General features: G+C 35.1%; 1 protein-coding gene across 1 annotated transcript; it reads left to right on the forward strand.

Moving 5' to 3' along the window:
• Positions 1 to 980: 980 nt before the first annotated feature.
• LOC121856402 lies at positions 981 to 19,507 on the forward strand. The gene is made up of 7 exons (XM_042351981.1): positions 981 to 1,089; positions 5,301 to 5,475; positions 6,166 to 6,311; positions 7,706 to 7,796; positions 8,431 to 8,564; positions 9,876 to 9,996; positions 10,778 to 19,507. Exons 2-6 carry the CDS (start codon positions 5,317 to 5,319, stop codon positions 9,949 to 9,951), a joined length of 606 nt encoding a protein of 201 aa, XP_042207915.1. The 5' UTR covers positions 981 to 1,089; positions 5,301 to 5,316; the 3' UTR covers positions 9,952 to 9,996; positions 10,778 to 19,507.

A 19,507-nucleotide genomic window follows, 5' to 3' on the forward strand; every position in this document is an offset into this window, starting at 1 on the left:
AGCTAGACAAAATATCAGTATTATCTTTCTATAAGAGAACAACCTTAACCTATGTGTGACTCAATTAAATATTATAATAAGTTGGTTAGGCTTAGATAAGTTTGATCTGTTTGCGACGTCAGAAAAAAATATGAGTTGATGGGTGTATTCTTGGTGTTTTTTTTAACATTAATTATCAGGAATATCGCATTGTGAACATTCAATACGCTTCAAAGTCTCATTTTAAGTCAACTTTAAGGTATGTTTTTTGTTTAATTATCTTTACACATTAAAATTTCAAAGTCATACTTTCAAGACGCTAATCTTGGCGATATAGCGAAATTAAACTGTTTGTGAGTTTAGGGTCAACATCCCACAATGGAGGGGGGGGGGGGATTAATAGGTTTGACATTTATTAAATTAAATGATTGGAGCTTCACTAATTCATATGAAACTAACTTATTCCAAGATAGTGTGTTTAAAATTCTGGTAGATAACTAACAAAAATCATCTTAAGAGTTACCACCTAACCTAACCTAACCACAACCCCCACAAGTAGCATTAGGATGTGTAATCTTTAGATGCTGGGCTAATCTTAAAGTAAGTAAAACGATGATTACTTGATGTATCTGTAGATTGAGTGGGTGAGGATTTGGTATATTTATTTTTCCATTCATAATTTCCAGCACCGCTTGTTTGTACCCGACCCTTGTACCATACTACCCACATTAGCTGTATTATTTATACGAAAATTCAGCTGATTTTTTTTTATATTTTATACATGCAAGAAGATTATTTAATTTAGATGTATAAAAAAATAGATTAAATTTCTTTAAATAAATCGGTTGTTTCTCAGACTGCGTGCGAGATTCAGTAACAAGTAGAAGAAATTACTAAAAATTATATGGTTATTGTGATCTTTATATATTTGGAAATAAAAGCCGTAGGTGATGCAGAATTGTTAACATTAAAGTGGTAAATAAGGGAGTTTGTTAGTGTGAGGAAGGTTTAGTTGGCAGGTGGACCAGCAGGGGGCAGGGCAGGGAAAGTGTCAACAGTGAGTCATCTCCACCACCTTTGTCTACATTAACGTGTGGCCAGGCAGTGAGGGTGAGTACTACCTTAAATGAACCTGGTGGAGGAGAGGAAGAATGTGTGAGGGAGAGTAGCGAGGGAGGTATTTGCTGATGTGTTGTCTTAATCTTTTAGTTCAGTTCATTATCACTAGTATCTTGTTTCTTCCTCCCTGTGAATGACTGTCTTGTGACTGCCTAACTCGCCTTATCAGATGCCTGGAAAACAAAAACATATCTTGTTGACTTAGGTTGGTGGATAATAACACTTATGATATTTGTGGTATAGTTTTCATTTTATTTACTGTGGCCGATTTAATGTTTACTGTTGTTTGTATACATGCACTGTGTGTGTATATGCTGAACTTTTGTGAAGTTGTATTACGATATTTACAGAGTAACTGTCTCCCACCATGCTTGTATTTTTCATTCTCTGTTGCCTCACGTGGCAGCTTGTAAAGGAATTTGTCCAGAGGTTTTACTAGAATGATTCAATGTCGCATTTTTTGGGTCCCTGTGTCTTGTAGGAGCTGACTGAATTATTTCTGGCAAGAGGTTGTTAGGTAATACTTTGCTGTTCATTTGCACCTAAATTAGATACAATAGTTTAAATATTTTTGTTTTCGGAGAATATTTGGTACTTCCAATAATTTTGAAATTGCATTTCTGATGTTTCCCGTTAGACCAAGTGGAGTTTGGATTCACCAACTAGTTTATCTGTCATCTAATTCCACTCCAGTACAGTATTGGCTCCTCTTATGAGTGAGAGTGGGAGAAGGTATAGGAAGATCTATGCCCTTATTCTCGGTTCTGTTGTAACACCTTAAGTAAACAGAGCGTTACATGACTTAAACTATCATGATGCAAGATTTTCTACACCCAAAACAATTAATGTGTTGGAGCTTGTTTGGGAAAGAGCAGTGTTGAGAGTGGGAGCTACCACAAGGTAATGCAGGTACAGTGATGCTATGATTGATATTCTGTACCTGGTTGCACTTAGGGGCATGAGACCTGAGGTACAATGCATTAATATTTTTACCATAGCGGTAGTGTCTTTGAGTTCATTCTTAACTTAGCTGAAGAGAGTTATTCAAGGGAGTGAGTAAATGGAAATACGTAGTCACAGGAAAAGTAAAAATTTTGGTAGGAATAAAGTCACTTTTCAATTGAATACCATTAACAAGTTACATTAGGTTTGGTTAGTTTAGGTAGATTTGGTTACGTTTGGTTAGATAGGTTACTTTTTGAATGTTTTCTAACTAGACCTAACAACGGTAACGCTCATATCTCTCACCAATATGCCAAGGGTTGAGCCAAGCCTCGGCTAGGACACAGGTGAGAAGGGTGTTATCCAGTGTGACCCTACCAAACATCACAGGTTTCCCAGTCTCTGTTTCCTCCTATACTAACACTGGATAGATCAACTGGACAACAACTAGTAAACTAAAAAGTGGTGAAAAAAATACTCATCTGACACTAGTTATACACTGGCTTATTTCCTACATTAGTCAATATTTAGTCGTGCATTCCTCAGTTATTGGTACAAATATTCCAGCTCTTTATATACTGTACTGTACTTATATGCCTACTTTGAAATTATACCCTGACATTCCCTTAGGTTTTTGGTGTGCTATAGTGCTGGGGCCTAACTCGGTAAGGTACTGTACATCAGGTGGCAGACTGATTGTATCTACTGTATGGTCTCCCCAAAAAGTGCACAGTGTCTCTATGCAGCATTAGTTTTGTAATAAAGGATCTGTCATGGAAGTTATGCAAAATGGACTTACTAAACTCGTGTTTATTCATAAAAAGATGCTCATTTGTTATCAAGTTGAAACAGGCATGTTTGAAGCATTTTTGATCTGAGTCGCTTTGGACGGGTCCGACTAATTACCCAAATGTAGCCAAATATAGCCGGAATGAAGTCAAATAATGGTCCTAGATGAATAAATCGGACTGCCAATCACTTCTCGACTAGTATTTGGTGTCAGAAAGTCACAAAAAATTGGAAAACTTACTTTAATCTGAGTTAATAGATCACGTGCATGTACCGACGGAGCGAGGAATTACCCAGTCCGATTTATTCATCTAGGACCATTATTTGACTTCATTTCGGCTATATTTGGCTACATTTGGGTACATTTGGATAATTAGTCGGACCGGCTTTGGACCACTCTAGTGACCTCATTGCTGGCAGTCTGTGAAGAAGATGCTTTTTGGAGTGTGCTTACATTACTGTATCAGAAAATAGGAAGCCATTTATATAATATTAAAATATTTGTAAAATTAGATGTGTATGATAAGTTTTTATAAAGTTCCATCTGCAAATTCTGCTTCCACAGCACAGGTATTGTAGTAGCAATGTACATTACCATGATTTTGAATAATACTTATCATCAATATTTCATATTTTTAGTGTGTGTAATTGAGATTTTCATTTAAAAACAATATAGTAGTAGAGAAGTTTCAAGAGTCATAAAAGTACAGTTCTCCTTACATCATGTGAGTTGGGTTGTCTTACATAACACTTATTTAAACACTACTATATAGGTACTATATGAATAACGCAGCAGCTACCATGTAGGGGTACTTTATGGACCACATTTAACATAATATTAAAACACAATTAATTGTCAAATGATGAGGAATGTGAGATGTGTTGTTTTCAGTAAATGTTTGTTTCCTCTTACCAGGTTTAAGACCATTAGCAAGGCACTATTATTACTTGTAAGTCTTCCTCAGTGGCCAGAAGCACCCTACTGTAGGTCTGGGTTGCACAGTACTGTACAGTACTAGGGGTGTGGGACACTGTAAGGCTTCAGTTAGAAGCTTGTTGCAGAATGTGTTTCATTTACATCTTGATGATTTGGGGACAATTTAATTTAAATCAAAAGTTATGTACAGTAATTTTGTGTCACTTGTGTACCAAGGGATGTATTTGAACTCTCTGTCTCTTTTCTTACTCATGGTTTTTGTTTCAGCATGGTAGCTCTAGTTTTCCTTGACTAATTAGAATGAAAACTCTCAGGTACAGTACAGAACACTGGGAAAGGGTAACCTTGCTTCAAATATTAATATGAAAAGTTCAGTTTTAAGAACACCGTTATAAATGAAGTGCTATTTTTCTGCATGATACATTCAGTGTCCCTGGTTGTCAATATGATAACACATAACTGTTTGTATGGCTTAATAACAATTACCTAATAGCAGCTCTTCATGTTGCACAGTCACTTGCAGCCTCTCGCCAGGTTCTTAACTTTAATGTTATTTCTTATAACCTCTCCCCATGTCTTTCCAGAGCCTACCTCTGACTCTCCTTTATTGGTAACTGCTAATTAATTTGGAGTTTGAAGTGTTGAAAGGTAACAGGTAGGATGGAGAAGTGGAGATTTGAGTCAACTGGCAGGCATGTGTAGTACTGTATCTTTGAGTCAAAACATTCTTTGATACAAAGCATTTTTTTTTTTTTTTTTACATACTGCACTTAGTACCATCACTCTTGCATTTGTTGTGAGACAATTTGAGGGTAGTGCACTTGGTTAGAGTCCACAATGATGTATGAATGATGAAAGATAGTTGTGGCTAGCACAAATACTGTACTGTACACAGGTGATAATGGCCTATGCCGCACCCAGAAAACACACACCCCCATGTTGTCTACACTCTCCTGCTAGTCAGACCGAGTCAGTCTGCCACTGACTTAACCTCAGAGTACTGTACTGTAATGGACTATAGGTATTCCATAATGATGAAAGGGTTCCGTTCCTGAAAAGCCTTTTGTAAATACATTCTTCGTAAACTGAAGCACATTATCCCATAGACTCCTATTTTAAAGGCTACAAAAAAATCCTCAACATGTCTGAAGATGCTTGAAAAAAATTTTAATGAAAAATTTTGGTGTACACAGTGATTATAAACTATAATATAAGCAAAGGTGAAATGCACGAAGGTTTAAAGAAGTCTCTAATTAATTACTGTACAGTATGGTCTTTGTCTACAGGGCACTGAAAATTTTCAATTGCTGTACTGACCAGTGACAAAGAATGATAAACTGGTTCACTCAGAATTTTGCTCATGAAACTGTACACAAGTTTGTTCATTGCATTTTATACCCTAAAACACAGTGCTCGGTAAACCAAATTCTTGTTCATTGGTAATACGTTTAGTGGGACTTGCCTGCTGTACAGTACGTTATTAAAAGTAAATATTTCTGTAATGTTAATGTTGTGATACAAATTTTCGTTTCAGCTAAGTGTGCGGCAAAATGAGGTCAGATCAAGTATACCAACCCACCACCACCACACTCACCTATGACCGCAATAAGGCATGGATGCCGTCCTTCTTAGCACAAAGCTCCTCTGGGAGTTTATGGTCGCGCACGCTCATCCTCATCATCTCCGTCATGTTTGCAGTAATGGGTTTGGTTAGTATCTTTTTTTGTAGTGTTATTATTTGGAAGATGAATACAGTATATGTTGAGTACAGTACAGGTATTTGTTGCATGCTATAAGATTTTTTAACTTTATTAGAAATATGATGCTGTACTGGCAGAGAATAAGATATGATATTTATAATTCTATATGGTTTAATATTTCTGGTTACAAGCATTTTGAAATTTGTGCTGGTTAAATTTTGTTTACTGATCAGTATAGTAATATGTCAAATCAACAGCAATTTGTGTATTTTTTAAACATCAACAATATAAGAGATTCTTCCTAAGTGAATAAATTAACACTTGAAAGATTGACTGAACTTTAAAAAAAAAAAACATAATTATTTTATTAAATATTCTAAAAACATAAAATATAAACAGTACTAAATTAGTATAGATGGAAACAATTTAAGAGTTGATATTGAGTTTAACCTTAACACCCTGTTATTAGCTGATGTCTAGTTGAGGTGACCCATGTATAGCCAGGCAAGTGTACATGTTGAGAACCAGGCTCTGTATATATCTCTAGTTGTATGGGTCGAGTTAAATTATTTTTTTTGTCCACATTTTATGTACAACATCCCCTCACTAGACTCGTTATCTCATTTTTGTTTCATTTTTTTTTTTACTTTTTTTTTATCTATCATGTTGGGGAAAAATTATCTTGTGTTATGTCACCAGGTGATGATTATTGTTGGAGCCACATCCTATCAGTCCCTGGAAGAAGGCTCAGTCAAGGAAGTCAATAGCACAGCTTACATCATTATCCTGTGTCTAGGAGTGCTGTTAGAACTGGCAGCCATATTGGCCATCATCTTCTACATGAGGTGAGGCATGTCACCATCTAATGTTTTATACACTTATGCCTCCAACATGTTAAAAAAGTACTGTAGTATATTATAACTTTTCCACCTTGATAATTTGAAATGATCGATGAAATGCCTTGATATATTCTCCAGTCCATCGTCCTGTGTTGGTATGGCTGCCTGACGGTTTTCAGATATACACAACATATGTATTTATAAGATGTCTGCCAGAATGAAACTTAAATTAATAGAAATTTTGAAATTCTGGCAGTTCTCTGTACATAGTGCTACAAGATAATTGGGGGGGATTGTGTCAATAGTGTTACCTCTCTCTATTTGTCTGTGTGGAAACTCCTTGTGATGAAGACACATAAAATACTGTATATGTACTTTATCAGAAATATTATCACAATTCTAGATTATCTTCCCAAATAAAACAGTAATTTATCTTACTGTTATCAATTACTGTACATGACATTTATAATAGACTAATTTTGCTAACTGGTTGAATGCCACTTAAATAGTTTGTTTATACTTTTTGGGGCAAATTACTGTACTGTACTTTCTAGCAGTGTAGCTCTCATAGAGTGGGGGGGGGAGGACTTGATAGGGATCCGTAAGTCTTCAAACAGTCCCAGCATCAGCTAGGGGTAGTTTATTAATACTGTATACCCTGCCCATATCACTAGCACCACCACATACAGTTGTTGCTGGTTAAGTTGTTTTTATATACTTAAGGACAGCTTTACAGTAAGCATGAATTTGTTTGGGTATGTTTTAATATTGTAGTTATGATTAGTGGGAACAAGAAAAATTGTGGTTAATAGATGTGGAGACAGCAGCAGCCAGGTCAACTGACTGGTTCAACCAGCTCTTCTGCAGACTTCATCTGCATTTATCTCTTATATTACAACTTGTGTGTTTCATTGCAGTTCTTTTTATAGTTGTGGGTTTGATATACTGAACCTGGTACAATACTGGAGGTTTGGCTTGGGCCCATCGTGTGACTCGTGCCTTCATGCAGTTGGGTTCAATTGTAAACTTTTGGAGTTTTGGATAAAGGATCCTTGACCTGTATTTATCATTTTACCCCCTCTTGTAAGGGAAGGATACAGTGATTATTGTCCATGTTTGTTTGTTGGTCTTGGACAATTAGTTATTAAAATCATCCCATTTGCCAATTGTAAATTTTGTTTCAAATTTTCCACAGAATTTGGTACAAAAGGTTTACAATATGGCTGGGTAATATATATATGCACGGAGATGAATCTGCTCTAGTATCTTTATTTAAATCTCTGTCTTGCCTCTATATGATTTGTTTATGGGGGTGAGGGACTGAGGATCATAAGAAGTAATGCATAACAATTTCTTAACATTTATGTTTGATAATTATGATTACTGTATCTCTCTTACAGAAACATGGGCTACTACATTCCTTGTTGTCCGGGCAAGATCGCTCGCATCAGGAAACGCCTTCACGAAAACCAAATGATGGTCAATGGACAGGTAAAAATAATTATTTACTCCCTTGTGTTTTATAAATCAAGTTTGTTAAATCTTCTCTTGTTAGATGGATGTACAGTGTTTGAATTATTTTTTGTATCTTGTACTTACATTTACTCTTAATATAATTCCCTTTAACCCTCATCAATAACAAGGAAACCTGCCTAACCTTTGAAGGCTGATACAGGAATTAATTTATATTTGGAGGGAGGTGACAGCTAAATTGGTGGATATTTATGTATACGTTAAGGGAAGTAAGGTAGACTTATAAACAAAGTGCTCTCCATGTTCACAACTTCATGGAATACCCTCTGTGAGGTCATGGGTGTCCCAACTGGCATCCCAAGTGTAAACCACAGTGTGAGGTGGATTATGATTCATATATTTATGTACAGGCAATCCTTGAGTTATGAATGGCTTACATTCCTGGAACCTGTTTGTAAGTCATAACCGTGTTAATTCTATACTTTAGGTTAGGTTAAAGCACAACCCTGCCTGTACAAAAGAACAAAGACGTAGTTTTATTACATGGCTGTTTTTTTGGGGGGTATGTTGGGTTAGATTTTTCTGCATATTTACGATATACAGTATTAGAATATGGGTAGATAATTTTCACAAGATGTATATGCATTTATAGATGGTGAGCACCGGTGAACCAGTGTCAGCCCAGTACTGCCCACCAGCACAGCCTGGTGTTGGCAACACTCCTCCACCACCATACACTGATATATCAGAGGAACAACGACTCATGGAGGAAAAGACTGATCTTGGGTAAGTTTGAAAATGTTTTTACACTTGAGGCTTGAAGTTTTTCCTGGTAACAGAATAAGAGTTTTAGGAGAATTACTATATGTTTAATAATAAATCTATTACCTGTTGTCTCTTCCTCCCCCACTTGTGTCTAATGCACCAGAAGGTACAGAAACCTCTGTAAAGGGGGAAATAGTATTCAGGAGTTGTGCGAGAAAAATTTTGCAAATCTAATGTTTTTATGGAACAAATATTGTGAAACAAGATATAAATGGAGTTTCACCCATCCTACAATTTACCATTTAGAGGCAAGGTTGTAAACAAGAGAAGCAGGATGTAAGTTGGGGATCTTTCTTCAGCGTTGACAATCCACAGTCCGGTCATTTATCAACAACTGATCCTCCTTTGATGAAAGTCAAGTAATTTGCATGATATGAGGTCTGCTGGCTAGAACCCTCAGAGACATGCTTGTCCTCATTAACAATATGGAGTCCAATTATAGTCCTCCAGTGAATTGCAGAAGAGTCTGGCCCTGGGTGAGGTTGTTCCCTGGGCCTCATACAATATGTGAAAGGTGCTGTTCTGTCTATTCCCAGTAAGTCAAGGACCACTTGTGGTGATGGCTTGGCTATGATGTATCAAGTTACTCAATGTGCTGTACCAAGGCCATTGTGATAAACTTTAAAGCCCTCCACCCAGAGGATTACAGAAAGTGCATAGAGAGACTGAAGTGTTCAACCTGACTATAGGGTGTCCACCAACACTGTTTGGAGAGGACCAGCAACCTAATGCTTCTCCCTGAAGTAAAGTGCTGGGTCACCTGATCAGACTCTTCTAAGACTACTGCATGAAGACCCAGTGCAGCAAGACTCACCAATGGCATGACTTTTGCTGAAGCAGCTGTTGTCATACTTATTACAATTGTAAAAGGGAGGACTACTACTCCTAGGCTTAATTTGGTTATATTTAAGTTATGCTGATTATTGGTAAGCTTATGTGAACTTAAATTTAAATGTACACCAGGAAACATTATACCTAGTGCAGTTAGATAATTTTTCCCATTACATGTAGCACCATAAATTATTTTATCCTTTCTATTATATGACCTCTTCTTTCACCTGTTCAACCTAATGTAGACATAATACTGTATTAGATATATTTTAATACTGGGTAATTGTATTAGGAATTTTAAGTAGATTTAATAGATAGCAATGAGATGATTGTAACTATAAGGTGGAACTGCAGCAAGTTTTGTTTATAATTGAATAGATTAGTACAGGTATATGATTTAAATTCCAACCTCGTACCTGTATATAACCAACTCTCCTACAGTGACGACACAGAGCGCATCCTAGAAGAAGACCCACGAATCGTCTTGACACCCCTCAAGCCCCATGAGGAATGTTAGAACCTTCACCCAAGTACCTTGTTGGTAAACCCACCCTTACCACAGGTAAAGTAGTTGGTAGTCCCATTAGTTTCATATTCCTGCATGCCTAATTCTTACTCACTCCCACTGGGTCACACAAGTAGGGAGGCCAGTGTACTTGATATGTAATTACCTCTGTTAGAAGCTCATATGTCCTCAACATAACTCAAGAATGGAGGTAACTACAAAGCTCAAACTTGCCACGTGTGTTCACTATGACAACCCAAAAGTATGAGAAGGTTTATCACAAATTTGTTCATAATAGCTAATTCACCCAGTGCCTCCACTACTAGACTCCTCTCTCTCCTTAGTCCTTCTCTAGTTCATATTAAAAGTTTCCCAGTACAGTATTTACACTGACTAAGTTTTAAAATGATGGAAGTGTAACAAACTCTGTACAATATGCATAAATGTACAGCCAAAGAAAAAGGTCACGTCACACTTACCATGCATTATGTTCAGAAACTAACGACAAAGAGTTTTGGTAAAGTTCCCCATTAAGACTTGAACCTCGAAGCTTCGCTCTCATTTTACCAAAATTCTTCGTCATGGGTTTCAGAACATAGTGCATGGTAAGTGTGACGTGACTTTTCTTTGACTATGCTACATAGTTTTTGTTAAAACTCACTTTGGTGAAGCTCAATATAGCAGTAAATTTGGTGTGTATGTATCCACATGCTCATCAAATATACATCGACCTTTGTGTTGAAAGCATTTGTGAGTGGGCTTAACATCCAGTGGTGGGAAAACCAAAATTTTTTTGTCCTCATCTTTCAAGGTCTTACAGCAATGTTTTTTCTTCCAGCTCATTCTGGTCACTGAGTTGCTGGATAGAGGGGGGAGTGATAGCTCTGCCTGGCTTCCTTGCCCCTCTGGCATCCACAGATACTTTGACACCCAGCTTGCTAGCTGAGTCAGCTTGGGATGTCCACATACAAGACGAAGAAGAGAAATATTGTGTTTAGTGTAGGAACTCACATTCCTGATTATTTAAGACTGGATATCTGAACCAAAGGAAATCAAGAAATTTGCATACATAGATACTGTATATTATAGTGTGTGTTATTCTGCATTCCATATTAACATACCGTATTGTAAGATTGACTAATAGCAACAATATTTTATCTTGTCAAGCTGCATGTCCATTATAATGGCAACCTATTTTCATGTTAAAAACTTAACTGTTGGAGGAGATTACCTAGTTATGACAGGATTAGTGTATTCAGAATTACATCCTGCCAATCTTTACACTGACAGACTAATGATTTCTATTTAAGCTGATAAGAAAATATTTACAAAACAAAAAACTTCAGTTTATTTTGAGTGTGATTGTTTGGTCTTGTGTATATTATATTGATGGCAATATTTTTGTAATGTATTCAAGTATAGGTAGATATAGATAAAGCTACAGTAGTCTTGAGTTGAAAAGAAATGTTCTAGAAATGGTGTTCTAGTAATTTTATGTTGAATGAAACCTATTTTTTTAATGCAATACAATATTCAAATGGAATGACACACTCTTTGCCAGTTCACTATAGCTGTGAGTTTACCTCACACATTTGACCTTAACTGCTGGGAAGTTAAGAGTCCAACCCATTCAAGTAGATCATTTGTGTCGTGCATTACTATAGTGCATGGCCGGTGTGAATATCAAAGTCAATATTAATGCAGTTCAACAAAAGCCCTTTTGAGTATCTGAAGACTACCATTTCTTATTGATTGTTATTAGTTATTTTTACCGAAACCAAAGTTTTATTTGACAGTTAAATCGATTCGATGATGGCATTATGAAGACGAAGGCCAGGATGAGTACTCTTAATTAAGATATAGGATGTATTTAGTGTGGGACTTTAGTTCACTTGTATATGTGGTGTAAATGTATATGTCCATATACATTTACATACATACAATTATGAGGAAAATATGAAATAATTGTCTGTATCAGTTTTGGATGTAGTTACTGTACAGCCAGTCCAGTTGATTGGGAACATTGGTTTACCGTCCATTGAAATATTTGCCATTCCAATATAAAATTTCCTGCCCTGAGAAACATAGTTAGAGCCTCTAGCATAATATTCTATTTGTACATTTACAGTTTTTTTCTATACATCTACAGCAACGTACGCAACGTACATCTCGCTGGATCTATGTTAAACACTCGAGTTGCTGACTGTCATCAAACCCATAGTTGTCAAGGTTCCTCGGCATCTGGGCTCAAACCAAAACACCACCATCTTCCTTTCTCACTTAAGATATTCTGTGAAAATGATTCCAGTTATCTGTAGCCAGCAAGAAGTGTGACCATTTTTTGAAGATTAATCAAACACTCGAGTCATGAGGGAAGATTTAGGTGAAAGGATATTGTTCATGACAGAGTGAGAGACAAATGTTAAGTACTGTATGTGACTTAGAGTGTAGCTGAAGAGTGTATGGCAGATTAGTTGTGTGATTAGAGAATTTAAGGCAGGTTTGTAGTGTGACCAGAGAATGGGTGACTTACTCTTAATGTGACTGGTTTAAGTATGACCAAAGGAGACATGGTAGACATTTAGTATGAGAAGTGTGATTAGGTCCATAGAAAAATACTTAATGATATATCACAGCCATAAAAATCTTTCAATGAATGGCCATTTTTATAAATACACAGGAGTCATTAAAACAATTGGAGCCTGGACTGACTGGAACCTACAATTGCTGGTCTTAAAGTAGTACCTTATAACTGAACTATCTAATTCAACCGTCAACCAAGTAACTTCTTTGAATTGTCATGGTTGTTAAGGGTGACGAAGGTGGTGGAATTTAGCTAACATGTCACTTGAAACTTTCATATAAAATGGCTTGCTTAAATGAGTTTTGAGATGACCGGAAAATGACAGCTTTCCTTAAATGACATGCAACTAATTCTAGCATTGCATTCAAAATGGCCAGTTTGAATGTGCTTAAGGAAATAAACTGTGCTTCCCTACATATTGCTTACAACGACTATTTGTTAATGTTGATATTTGAAACGTTGATCACTTTGGTTCCAGGAATGTGATTTTTTTTTTTAGTTGACTGAGATTGTCAATATTTGGATATAATTTACCCTGGTATGTAGTACTGTACCGTATTAAAGTCATCTTAATGTTAGTAATATTTACGTCATTATGCGTTCTCTCAGGACTGGCTTTTGTTCTGTTGTTATTATATATACTGTATTAAGAATGTGTTACTTGTGTCCATGTTTAACTAGTGTGGACAAGGACATAAGCAATGGCCTCTTAAATCCCTATTAATCTTGGGCAGGATATTGACAATATATTAGATTGGAAATTTATCTAGGGTGTGATGTCTTCTGTGTAAATACTGTACAACAAAACCTTCTTCACACACACATATACTGGACTCATAAACTGCATCTATATTTGCTTTAATGTACTAACTAGTCTATAGATGAATCTGAAGTAAGATTACCTGGCAAAAGAGAAGCTACACCATGAAAGTAATGATTATCTTTCATCCAGTGACAAGGTACCTATTGACATATTTATAATTGATTTCCTCTGTGGGTGGTTCATGGTGTGTAGAAATCAAAATAATGGAGTGAGTAAGTGGCTGAAGAAAAAAAATAATGTATACTTTCTGTTAATTGTTTGTTGAATGCAGAATGGTCATTGTTAAAAAAGAACCAAAAAATAGCACGAGTCACACCTATCCTGACAAAAACTTCCGTTGGACACTGAGGTGAGGATCATGTTTGTTGGTTTATAGCGATCATGTTTGTGGTGCTTTTCTAACATTGGCCGTTATGCCTGGTTGACGACATAGGTACTGCATTCACGTACCTGCAATATTTCTGAGGGTATTTGGTAAGGGTTGCAGGATGGTCCCTATAATTTCTTAACATTTACAAATTATAGGCCATTTTATGCTATAGTGCTGTGTCTGTCTGTCTTTGTCCATTCATCTCTCTATTATACAGGTATAATGTCCTCTGATAGTGTCTTGTCATGTTTTAACTTACAGATCAAGTTTTGTTTTGAGAGTGATGGCATCTATATTTTTCTTTCCTATTTTTTCAAGTTATATTTCATCTATTAACCACCTCAGTCTGAAAGTATTACGGGCACATCTTGGCTCATTAAAAACCCCATTATTTTACAAGGGGCTACTTCTTAAAGAATTTCACTGCTAAATAATATAGTTGTATAAAGACTAGTGCAGTCCAATCTATTACTACCTTCTCTACTCTCAGGATATGAACTTATGCCAATATTCAATTAAACATTTGCGTGATAATAAGGTCATCTGTAATTGTAAGTGATGCTTGAAGTTTACAGCTAAAGTGTATTGTTGTGGTTGCCATACTTTAAGTTTTACAATATCAACAATGTCTGTCATTTTATCAACATTGAGGTAAATGAAAAACTGTGTACTGTAGATGTTTATACTATGTCAGAAATATAAATCTTGCAGGTGTATGTTTCTATTTATTTTAGTTTATTGGTAATGGGGTTGAATCTCAAGTGTTGATTAAAACTGTCAGTGTTTTTGTAAAGTTCATGTTAATTGGTTTACATGATGTTATTGCAGATAAAGAAGATATTTTACTATTATTAGGTTAATTTATATTGAAAATGGAAAAATAAATGGAATGGCAAATTGGTTAGTCAAAGAAAATGGTTACTGCCCTTCTCCTTAAGATAGCTGAAACTTGAAGCACTTATTTTAATACATCTCTGGCATGATTCTCATCTCATTTTTACTTGTACATAACTTCGATGTTGTCCAATATCTGTGTCTTACAAGCTGCTTGCCTGTGTAAAGTCACTAAATTCCGTCCCACTTCATGCGCCGAACTACTGAAGCTGTTTCAAGTGTGACACTCCTGCTCTCTCAGTATAAATATCACTTAATTCATTGTGATTTAGTCACTCTTGTAACTATTTTGTTGTGAAAAATTTACTGTGTTTAACATCTATTATGCTTGGAATTGTGATTTTGATGGAATACAGTGGAATTTCTGTTAACCTGTCATAACCTGACCTGTCACTTATCTACAGCAACACAACTTATTGGTTCTTATTAAATAGAAGGACCATCATTATGTTACTGTAAGACCTACTGTACATGGTGGTAGGCACCTAATAGTTAACAGAAGCCATTATGAATGTTTTAGTGATTGTGCATCTTATGTTTTGTGTGGCCTTATTCGTGTAAGTTTTTGCTTATTTTACGTTTTGTCAGTTAGGATTGTTTAAGTTAATCTTTTATTGTATTATAGTATGAAAAACATGGAGCTTGTCATAAACTTTATAGTGTACTGTAATACAGAATATAAAAAATGTACACTTTTTAAGATTGCCTTATTTACTCTGTGGACATTTTTAACTGTTCAGACATGTACTGTACAGAGGTAGAGAAAATACTTCAGGTACATCTTATGGATTTATTAGATGAACTAAAATACGTCCAAATGATGTATTTGTGTCGGATCCAATTTCAACCACAGAACTTTCCTGATTTTTACAATACCACCAGTACAGTACAGGACTTTACAGTACAGTACAGTAAAGCTTGGAGAGCTTCATTTATCTCAATAAAATGAATTTGTTATTAGTAGTGACTTGACATTGTGTCCTTACCTTAGTGATACTTATTGTCTTGTGACTATAACTACATCTTATGAAGTTCATATACTGTACTGTACTGTACTGTACTTGTAAAACATATACAGTGTATCATTTAATGTTTGAATAGCAGGACTTGCTGTCATAATCTATTTATTATTATCGGAGAAAGTAGCTGTGATTATTGTTATTTGGTGGTAATTATTTTCTCCAAAGTGAGTTCACTTACAGTTACATTTTCAACATCCATCTTTAATTAAATAAGTAATGGAAATCATCACTCGTACAAATGTACATCAATTTCAGGTAAAGGTCAAATTATGGTAGGGTACACTCTGGAAACATGAGCACTTGTAATTAATACTACAGTATGTACAGTATTTTTTTTTCACTGGTTGTGCCTCTTGATAAAAAGACTAACTAGAACTGTACAGTATGTTATATAACAACAACTTTAATAACTGCTCTTGTAATCATGCTGTAACCATGGGTCTCACCCACAATACAGTACATATAATAAAATTATGCAAAAACACAGAAATGTATATTGTAGTACAAATAGTCAGACCAAAACTAATGTAGGGTGTTTAGATGAGTTTGTTTGATTTATGTACAGTAAGTGTTGTCATCACACACACCAGCCAGTATTGTACACTACAGTATATATTTTTAGGTGTTTTTACTTGAATGCAGGACCAATGATCTTCGGTGACTTTGGCATTTTATTAAAAGTCGATAAAATTTTTCATGACAATGTTTCATGCCATTTTGAAAGTTGTGTTTGTTTGCAGTATAAGATTTGGAAATATAATTTACCCAGGCCTGTCTGTCTTTATCGGTTGATGGAATTTTGTGTTATTTATTTTTATGCTTTTTGAAATGTTATATTATCATTATTGGTGATAAGTGGTAGTCAGTTAGCTTTAATTCCTGAAACTTGATCTTATCTTTAATCTCGAGCATTTCTTCATCTTTATTGTTAGATAGAATTGTACCCAGTACTAAGGTGTACTTTATTTCTGTGTTGCTTCTGAGGTCATCTCAGGCAATAGCTTCAAATTATCACCCATAAAACACTGATCTATTGAAACATAAAAAAGTTCCATTTTGTAAAAAATATAAGACATCTTTAATTGGAAATGTACTCTTATCAGAAGTTTGGTCTCATTTTTAAAGGACGTATCATTATTCTGCCTCTAAAGGCATCATGTGTATATGGATGTGTATCAAGAGGTGCAGGTATTCCTTAATACTGTACGGTGTCGTAAAAAATATTAGCATCCAAAGCTGATTTCTTGATTTGTCAGTACAGTATTGTAGTGACTTGATGTACTCCTGTAAATGTTTTGTTGATAATTGATGAATTAAATGATTTGGTTTATATGCCATGATCATAAATGAATTCTTTACAGGAGTGTCTCTCGGACTCTATTCTGTCCTGTAGTAGTGTTCAGCGATAAAGGTAGATGACTTGTATTTTTGTAATTTGGATGTTACCGGTATAATGTGCTTAATTATTGTGGCGTGTGATCATGACACTAATATAATGGAAGCATTGTGTAGATTAGAGTGTTAAGATGAAATTTATTGTTACATATTATGAAATTTTAAATATTTTCTTGATTTAAGCCTGAAAATTGTGCCTTGTACTGCCAGTGTATATGGTCAAAGCTCCTTATATATAAGCAAATGTGTGAAAAATTTGTTATAGCTATAAACTATTACTGATGAATATATTAGATGTATCGTATCAAAAGAATAATTGACTTCCATTGCCTACTGCACTCTTGATTGGAATTTTGATTATATAATCTTTGATAGGATAAAGTACTGTACAGTATATGTACTATAGTTGTAATCACACCTGGCATTCATTCTCTTTACTAAATGCTCTGAGCATCACTTCCTCTCTAATTCTGAACTCATTTTGATAAGTCAGGAGGGTATTTTGCTTTGTTTTGGAAACTAGTAGGACTGCAATAATGGTTTATCACAAAAAAGAAAATAGCAAAACACCTTTTGAGTTTATTAAGTTATTCACAAGTTGGTCCATATAACCTGTCTAGTAGCTAACTGTCCAAAAGTGTGTTTCTGGTCTTTAAGAAAATAGGTATACAGTAGTTCATTGGAACTTTGTACAAGGTGTTTGATACTTTGGTGTACTGCCTCAGAGACTGTCCAGTAGTGTAATAAGCACATACTGTATTACTGCAATCCGTTTCTATTTTAGTTTTGTATTAAAATATCTTCGTGAAGGTATGAGTACTGTACAGTTAATGTAATTTGTTTTAGTGTTGATTGTCCAATAGTTTAAAGAAGTTGGTAAATTAAATTGAGGACTAATATTGTAAGCAATCAATATTTTTTTTAGTATTGTATTCATTAACTTTTTTTTATCATTGGTGTTGGTTACATATCATGGGATTGTCATTTATTGGTGAATACAAGACATTTATTGAAGATGGATAAACGATGCCAATTCAGTATAATATATCTTGGCTCAAGTTTTAAAACCAACTTTTTTGGGGGGGGGGATATTCATGGGATTGATATAAGGTGGTGTGGCGAAGGATCATCTATTTGACCTGAATTACCCTACGTACACTTAACATTTATTAGTAGTCCACAGGCAAGCTCTCTAAGTCTTGCACATTTTATCTAATTCATTACTTTTGACTACAGTAAAGCTTTTACAATATACTTTGGTCAGAGATTTGAGCTAGAATGCCAGGGAATTTTACTGTTCTATTATATTCTCTGTATAGTAACTTGTACATATACTGTGGTAGTCACACACAAACCACCAGTGACACTTTGATTACTGAACCATCTGTTACAATTCAGGAATGCCTTGCTGTGCTCTTTTCAGCCAAACTTAATTGTCAGGTTTATTTAGCTTGCCCAAATACTGTCCACTCTTTTGTGGTGTGCTCCAGTTAAGAGTGACTTCATAATCTTCACAGAAACTCAGTTAAGGGACAATTAAATGATCAGTGTAGCATGAATACAGTTACTTTCAGCCTATATAATAAATTCAGAAGTGTCTAGAATAGGAGTGACAAACTTGCCACCCTTCCTACATTTTTTTTTTATCAATGTTTTTCCTGGTGGTTCAGGTTTTAGTTTGTATGGGACAGTTCATCATTTATATTCTATTCACCTCTTTATTATTATTATTATTATTAATATATTTATGTTAAGCAACTTGCCATGACACATTATCGTGCAATTTTTTTTTAATATGAAACATACAATAAATTGCTCATTCATTTGATATTAGTATTTAAGAGCAACTTATACTGTTCACAGAATATGACCACATGGAATTATTTTGTCAGGCATTTATTATATAGTACTCAAGTAAAGATTTAAACTGCACTGGCATTAAAGATTGAAGTACTGTACAGGAAATTTGTTTGTATTTTTATCAGCCAGAGTTTCCCAAGATCTGTTTTATTATTGTGAAGCTCGGAGAAAGTAATTAATAGTAGAAGCTATTTGATCCTGTTTTCAGCCTATAATGTCAGTGAAGATGACTGTGTGGCTACAGTGAACCATCGTGGAGGATGATACTGTACTGTTGTTTTATGGTTAAAGAAAATGGTCTAACTACCATAATGGTTTTTTGGAACTTAATAAAATTACAGCAGTTATGATTTTAGATAAGTCGACATTAATACTGAATTACAGAATTACATGACCAGTGCAGAATACTGTAGTCCTGGAGGTGAAGGTTCACTGTTTACCCACTCACAAGTTATCATTTTTTAATCATGTTACATATTTATAGTGGTATTAACTTGCCACTAGCTACTGTACTTTGTCATCTAAACATTCCAATTTCTTGTTGTTATGAAAATTCTTACCCAAACCTCTACTGATAGCACAGTGTGAATTTTTTTTTTTATTAAACTTGCAAATGCTTT

This window comes from Homarus americanus, unplaced genomic scaffold, assembly GCF_018991925.1.
Source record: "Homarus americanus isolate GMGI-L3 unplaced genomic scaffold, GMGI_Hamer_2.0 scaffold48220, whole genome shotgun sequence".
Taxonomy (NCBI): domain Eukaryota; kingdom Metazoa; phylum Arthropoda; class Malacostraca; order Decapoda; family Nephropidae; genus Homarus; species Homarus americanus.

Coding starts and splice junctions, on each gene's coding strand:
- LOC121856402 (XM_042351981.1), top strand. CDS start 5,317: ATGAGGTCAGATCAAGTATACCAACCCACCACCACCACACTCACCTAT. Junction 5,476..6,165: donor TGTTTGCAGTAATGGGTTTG/GTTAGTATCTTT, acceptor TTATGTCACCAG/GTGATGATTATTGTTGGAGC. Junction 7,797..8,430: donor AAATGATGGTCAATGGACAG/GTAAAAATAATT, acceptor ATGCATTTATAG/ATGGTGAGCACCGGTGAACC.